The sequence below is a fragment of the Heterodontus francisci genome, chromosome 2 (assembly GCF_036365525.1).
Source record: "Heterodontus francisci isolate sHetFra1 chromosome 2, sHetFra1.hap1, whole genome shotgun sequence".
In the NCBI taxonomy this organism is placed as follows: Eukaryota; Metazoa; Chordata; class Chondrichthyes; order Heterodontiformes; family Heterodontidae; genus Heterodontus; species Heterodontus francisci.
Window position 1 is genome coordinate 74800633 of NC_090372.1, and position 7739 is coordinate 74808371.

Here is a 7739-nt window from a genome sequence, read left to right on the forward strand (position 1 = left end):
ATACCTTTTGATGTCAGCAAATTGCTAGATTATTTCTAGAAAATCTTTAGTACGAAAGTATGGTTTTAAGGTATTTAAACCCCTAAACAAATGGCCTGGTTAACATCAGGAATAAATCTAGCTGGCCCATATTTCTTTGCATTTTTGTTTTAAAAGCTGTTAGCTGGCGTCATGTTTCTTAACAAAAAATTCGACGCTGTTGTTTATGAAGATATTTTATTCGTGAAATAATTTGTTGTAATGCATGTAATTCACTAGCTGAAAAAAGACAATAGGGTATACAGATTAAACAGCTGCATAATAGTAATGCCAGACATTTTAATTTCATGATTATCATTCGTGGTTTAATTTTGTAACTATTATTGGTATATATTAACTAAGTAGGAGGGTGCATGCAGATAAAACAATGCGTTATTTAAAAAAAAATACAATTGCACGCAGATGTTGTCATCTTTAGGAAGGAAGCTGTGCGCCTTAAGTCTGCGTGGAGGCTAATGCTATGTGAAGTGGGTAATATAACAAGCAGACAGAAAAGACTTAATATTTAGTTCATTTACACGGGAGGAGATGGTTTCATGATTGCAGACAGATCTTAATTCTACTCTGTAGAAAATGGCAATCTACTTTGCTATTTAATTACGAAAGGCGCGGATGCTCCTAAATATATACATAAGACGAAATGTAGAGTGCTAGAATAGTAGGTATTTAATTGTCAATATACATTGCTATTTAGAATATATTCTTCATTCTACCTGTACATTAATATCTTTAGAGATAGCGCATCCCATCCAAAGAAAATGTAGTGCGTAAACATTTTATTATACATTTCACGATATATCCCATGGTTTACCTGAGGAAAAATTAGCATGCACTCTAGTTTTTTGTTAACCAGAACATTCTCCAGCAATACACATTTTTAGGTGCGTTGATGATGTTTATGTGAAGGCAATGTATAAATCAAATTGGTACTCTTATTCCTTTGAAGTGATATATTTTATATGCAGTAAACAATTAATTCTGTATGTTTGCTACATTTAAAAATTGCAACCCTTTAGATTCTTAATTAATGGACTTGACTTATTTTTGGCGAATATTAGTTTGCTTTAACAAAACCTTTATACAATGTCTTTCCTAGATATTTACTAGTGTGTTTATGCTTTTTTTTTAAATAAGAAAAAGCAATGAGCAGGCAGAAAGAAAAAAAATCTAGCATCAAGAAAAGGAGCTGTGGTGGGTTTTTTTTCTCCAGGCTGAGATCAGTTATTTTTAAAATTTTCAAAAGAAGTCCGAACGTTTCTGGAATTGTCGCACTAGCTGTTACTTTTCAGTTTAGTAAGAACTTTCTTTTCTTTGACTCGTCTGTTTTGAAACCAAATAGTGACTTGTCTCTCAGAGAGGTTTGTTGATGCCGATATCCTCCTTCGTTTGTCCTTGGTAATGAATTTATTGGTTGCATATTCCCGCTCAAGTTCTTTCAACTGCACTTTAGTGTAAGGCACTCTTTTCTTTCTCCCACGCCGAAAAGAGCTCGCATCGGAAGGATGCGAAACGACGTCTGTGAAGAGAAAAACACACCTTACCATCCATGGCATTTAGCAGCAAATAAAAGTTTAAAACCGGCAGTGTCGCCGGAGTCAAGTTCAAGATTGCACCATGGAGATGTTATATCGACTGTACATTTTGTAATAAATTATATATCAGAAAATATAATGTTGAAAAATGCGTGAGAATTGTGGTGATTATGAAAAATTATGCAAGTTAGTATTTAGCTAGTGCACTAAACATTGAAGTTTATGATAATATAGAAGTACTTGTCTTAGAGAATTATGCATATAATTTCCTAATATAATCTATTTTATATACTATCCAGCTACCCATATGTATTTACACATCAGAATGTCTTGTCCCCTTTATTGCACTAGTTTCTCGTGTTAATTGTGTTTTATCTATACTTACCTGGCAGGCTCGATTTCCAGAGGTGGGTAGCTTGCGGTTGCTCTTTCGAACAGCAGACTTGACCATTCCACCCATTGGTAATTGCCCAGGGCTGGTAGCTCTCCATGGGTAATAATGTGTCGTGTCTTGGTTCCCCCGGAGCGCTGATGGTGGGAACCACAGGTACGTCCAAATAGCTGGGCATCGGTTGGTACGGCCCCGCGTAACCTTGGTAGAATGCGAACTCCTTGGCTCTGGAGGTGAATTCCTCGCCGGCGGACGTGTCCATATATTTGTCGGCAGGATAGCCAGACAAGGTGGAGGGCTGAGCGCAGGACTTAATGCTGCTATGGTGGCTCATTCGGCAGGGATAGTAACTGCTCCCAAAGTATCCATAAGGCAGGGCAGCACTGGACGAAGTTTGAGCAGCAGGACAAGGACTACACTGTTTGACAGGTTCAGCAATACCAGACGCTGGCACTTCACTCGACGTGTAGGCAGAGCTGGGAGCTAGGGATGCTGGATGGGCCATCAAATTCCTGCATTGATTTGCTGTGAAGTTCCCTCCTGAAAATCCATCCATGTTTTTATTAATTTCATCCAAACTATTGTCGTAGACGAACATCACAGTGTCGATCCAGCGGGGATGAAGTATCACGGACGCTGTCATATCACGTCCAACATTGAGACTAGTGGCCGTTTTAAAAGCCCCTAAGACTGAAAAGAGATACTGAGTCTCTCAGACTTAGCAGCATTGACGCGCCAGTGTCGCTGAAACTTGCCTCCTCATTGGCTGCGAGATGATCACATGATATGCAAAGTAGATGATAAATATATGAAGAATAAAAAGGTAGGTACTCCATTAGTTTAATAAAACCACGTTTGATTATTTACGTGAACGAATGATTGGAATAAATGCATTTACTAAAACAACAAAATACCAGCGGTGCACAAAATAAGCCAGTTATGTATAAGCATCACATAGGTAGGTGTAAATGAAAACGCATGACAAGACTGGAAAGGTAATATTTTGCCTATACACAAAACAAGCCAGAGCTAAAACTGCTGGCTTTTGCATGTAACAAAAGAAATAATTTACATAATTATAGGCTATACGACATAAATACTTTAAATTTCATGGCTGTATATTTGTGTATTTGCTTATTATGCCTGCAGTTGAGGTTACTTTTGCATAGCTGATTCTACAATTCATCTTTTTATAATCTATACCCTCTTATCGGTGAAAATGCACTTCCTTCTAATAACAGTTGCCGTTTAAGCAAAACCTGACATGTGGATGGGCTAAAACTGAACCTTTCCTGCTTTTTTGCATTTCACTACATAAATAAAATCTCAAGGTATTTTCAACCAATAAGAAAATAACATTTAAAAAATAGGTAGCAGCACCATTTTATAGTAAAAAGGAAACATCTGTATGACCTTTGTATTGCTTCATGACATAACTCGTTAAACCAAATAGTAATAATGCCGCAGAACAGTCCGAAATTATTCCAGAGCCTAGATTTCTTAATCCGTGATAAATAAATGCATCTTTTCACTCTGGATATAATATTTGTAATTAAACTGAACACCAGAGCAAGTTCATTAAAATAAATCATTTTACATTTTTGAACTCAAGAGCAATGAAGTCGATTTGAATTTCCATACACAATATCCAATTAAAATGCTTTCTTGTTATAATAGCAAAATTACTAGCCAGCCACAAATATAGATATATTTACATCAAAGGACATTTATAAGCCAGATAAGGATATTCACTAATTCTTCCTTTGCCGTTTGCCAGCCGCGATACAACAGTATTTAAATAAATGTCAGCTTTCTTACTTCCCCCGCTAATGCAGCCGATTCGTGTTAACTTGCTTGCTGCAAAATACGTTTTCATTGAGCAGGAACAGTATTCACATAACTAGATTTCACACTGAAATATCAGTGCACATGTTTTATGACTACCCGGCACCATTTAATACATGGAAAAGGAATAAAATGTGAATTATTTAACAATATCTACCACATTGTTAAATGTGCTAAAATCCATAAATATGATTTGTTTTATATCTATCCAGCACATTGTTAAAAGTGTTATTTGATAAATTTGAACTATATTGTAAATGCATTTGGAATGAATTTGCTGCAATTTGGCGAAAAGCATGGGGATAACCCGTCTTACTACAGTCATATGTCACATGATGAGGAAGGGTGGCTGCTGAAAATGCATAAAGTAAGCAAAAATATAGCCAATATTATTCAGCTGGCATGGGTGGTCGGAAAGGGTGATTTTTAATTCAATTTCAGTCACTTAATTGTATATCAGGTGTTGTGATAAATGAAATGAAAACCATCTCCTATCAGACGAACTCGTCAAGCTCGTTTCACCAAGTTGTTAGTCCTGTTTTTTTTCTCGAACAGGACCTAATGCCTGCAATGATGCAGCTGTTTAGAGCAATTATTTTACAAATAAAATCTTCCTATTTATTCTTTATAATTCCTCTTTCTCTCTTTTTCCTGCTTATCTCTTCCGTTCTCTTCTTTTCTTACGAGTTTTCTGTATGTTTTTACACTATTGTACTACTGGAATCATGCAATCGCTTGAGAAACAGCTACACGCCGTTCCTTCAAACTTCTTATAGATATTGGAAGTGATACGATCCTCGATGATTTAGGAGCTACTGACTATCGTTATTCAAGCAGAGACGCTGAATTCCAATTATGTTGAATATAAACATTCTCTGTCGACTAGCGTGCAATGAAATAGCGAGATTAAAACGTGTCTCCACCGTATCTCGAGATTTTCGACATGATCCGCCCTTTCGGATATCAACTGAAGGTGTTCATCGTTTTCTGGATTATAATTGTGGAAATATATCGAGATGATTTCAAAACATAAAACGTTGGAGCACAATTATGACAAGCCAAATAGGGAATTTTGATATTTTTTCTCAATATACCTTAAATGATTAACCTTTCAATTCCATGACCAACCCATACGATGGGAACTCATGCAATTTATACTTCAGTGATGATTATGTGATAAGGCAACTGGTATTCACTGACTGACAATGCTTCGTCTTCTTCACATGATTATTGGTTGGTGGGACTCTTTAGTTTGAATTTAATATAGATGGTGCAGCTTGATTTTTCCAGTGTATTATAAAAACAAATGGTCTTATTAGTATTTGTTTTTGGTGATTCAATATTTTGTAGAAGTGCATTTTTTTCACCTAACTCTCCCATGTTAATCGTTAATAGAGCCTTTTCTGCAATGCTAATCTCAGAATATACACCGAGGATGCGCCACACTTAATTGTGTAAGTCTTTTTGATTACCAAATTAAACATGAAAAAATGAGCACCGGCTGCGTCGTTTTGGATTACATTTTAACTTGAAATGCTTTTGAACAACAGCTTTACACGGAATCGTATTTAATTCTCCATTCTTGAGTTAAGAGAAGGCTGCCCCTCCCCCAACAAATTACATGTTAAATTGAAGCTAAAATTCGGCTGCAGACTTAAGTGATAGGTAGAACCGCTAGTGCCTTCCACTGATAAGAGTACTTGTGCTATGGGATGTATGTTTTCAAATACAAACTGTAACATATTCAAACGGCCACATTGTCGATTCTACTACAAAATGGCAGCAACCAAATGGGCAGCTCTTTTACATACGGGTTAGACACGGCTAAAGGCCAAGGTCAAGTTGAAAGTTGCAGTCTAGCCGATGTGAGTGCTGTCATTCACGCGTTGACGACCTGTCTGAATTCTTATAAAGGCAAGCCGTGAGAATTGACTTTTCATTGCCGTTTTGTTTGTTTTCTTTTGTTTTCCACTCACAGCCCTCCAAATGAAAAAAAGATTCCACTGACTATACCGTCTTCATTTCCAGGCTGTTTCTGCATGGCTGGCAAAAGGATGTGAAATGGATGCAGTCGTTTTAAGATACATTGCAAATTATATAGCATAGCATCCGGTTTAAATGCACTGTTTACAAAACCTCTTGTTTTGAGCTGACTGTTTGCACCAGAGGCCCGTCAATATTATTGGAAAAGATAGAGGCATTCTGTAGAAGATAAAACAACTGCCTTAATGAATAACACGCCAAAGTATTGAGGGTCGTACTGTGGTGTAAGGTGTTATCTCCAAGGCATGGTTTCAAACTATTTACAGATCGGGACATCACCAATAAGAAGTAACTGTCCAGAGAGGTACTGTAACCTGCTATTCCGGATCTGCTCATGAACTGTAATGAAGCCATCTTTAGAACGATAATACAAATAAATCTTTTTTGTAATTATTGTCTGTTATTTCGTTTAATAAGCTCAGTATAGGTGCTTTCAAATGTATTATAGAACACTCATGCTAAAGCAGTCAACGTCCTAATCTGCTCTGTGTTATCAGCTTAGTTGTGCTTGTTCTGTTAGGCTTAAATTGCGAAAAATATATTGGGGCGCTTTTTGTGTGTCTGAAATCAAACCGGTCGCTGGGGTAAAACTACGTTGAGTGAGAACATATACATGGCTGTACACATTGGTTCATAATTTGGTGTGGCCTAAACATGCCCAACTGTTGTTCTCCCAATAAAAGGGAATTCGTATTTTGATTCATATTTATTGCATCAACATAGCGTTAAAATATTCAAGCTTTTGGGATCACCGAGATCTTGAAATGCCATTTTTACCTCATGAAAATAATTACGTGACCGAGGAAGCTTGTGTATTTTAATCCCCAAATTCTTCATTATGGATGTCAGTCCAGTCAAATGTCTCTGTATATTTTGTCAGTCGTGATTCCTTGGAGCAATAAGGCTTTAAAAAATATTTGTTCAACATAAATTTGGCAGCAAATAACATAGAAATGATATATTAACCGTACAGCTGTTAAAACTGGAACTTTTCCTACTTGTTAAGCTATCGTCCAAGAGTAACAGAATTAAAATATTTTCTGCTAATTTTATCTGTGGATGTTATACAATAGGTTTAAACTACAGTGTGGATTCAATTTTTCATATCAAAGAACTAAGCTGACTAAAATGCATTTGTTTTAACATCAGAAGACCCCATTTGTGGCAATTTTAAGGACTTATATTGCACATGTTCTCAAAGTTGCTATTTAATTTTGCATGATTGCCAGCCTAATACGCTTTAAAAGGAAATGGCATCCACATACTCCAGGAAATGGCATGTTAACATGCATTTAACATTTTCATTATTTGTTCCCTTCATTGTCAATAAAAAATACGAATAATATGTAACAATTTAATGGCTAATTTAAATAGACAACTTAAGAGGTGCCGTTTTGATTTCTGATTTTTTTTTAACCACGTTTATCATTCACAACACTTATACTCCAGTATCAGTGCTCTTTCACTTGCTGTTGCTACCAGTATCTCAAAGCAATGTCTTAGACAAAACAAAGAAACTCTTTACTCTTGCATTTCACTATTATAGATGTATTACTTTAGAATTATTTCTAGGCTTTGGACAATTTAATCACAATAAATGATTATATTATTGCAATGATCATTTCATAAAACAATTACATTATAGCATGTTAACCATGAGTCTTAAGAATCGTATATGGAATAATTATGCAGTTATTAGATTAACACCGGCACCGCAACAAACCAGTACGTAGGGAGGCGATGGCGCAGTGGGAATGTGACTGGGCTAGTAATTCAGAGACCCAAGCTACTGATCTGGGGTCATGGGTTCGAATCCCACCATGGCAGATGGTGAAATTTGAATTCAATTAATATGGGAATTCAAAAGCTAGTCTAATGACCAAGAAACC

General features: G+C 36.3%; 1 protein-coding gene and 1 long non-coding RNA gene across 2 annotated transcripts in view; one reads left to right on the top strand and one right to left on the bottom strand.

The window, feature by feature from the left end:
• LOC137384800 (uncharacterized) overlaps window positions 1–6670 on the top strand; it is a 28171-nt gene extending 21501 nt beyond the window's left edge. Inside the window, exon 4 of the long non-coding RNA XR_010977663.1 lies at window positions 5786–6670. This is a non-coding gene — a long non-coding RNA (uncharacterized lncRNA). The remainder of the gene's footprint in view (window positions 1–5785) is intronic.
• hoxa13b (homeobox A13b) lies at window positions 1311–5845 on the bottom strand. The gene is made up of 3 exons (XM_068059284.1): window positions 5816–5845; window positions 1957–2728; window positions 1311–1555 (listed from the first exon to the last, which is right to left on the bottom strand). The coding sequence occupies exons 2-3, from the start codon at window positions 2603–2605 to the stop codon at window positions 1311–1313; spliced, it is 894 nt and encodes a 297-aa protein (XP_067915385.1). The 5' UTR covers window positions 2606–2728; window positions 5816–5845.
• Window positions 6671–7739: the final 1069 nt, after the last annotated feature.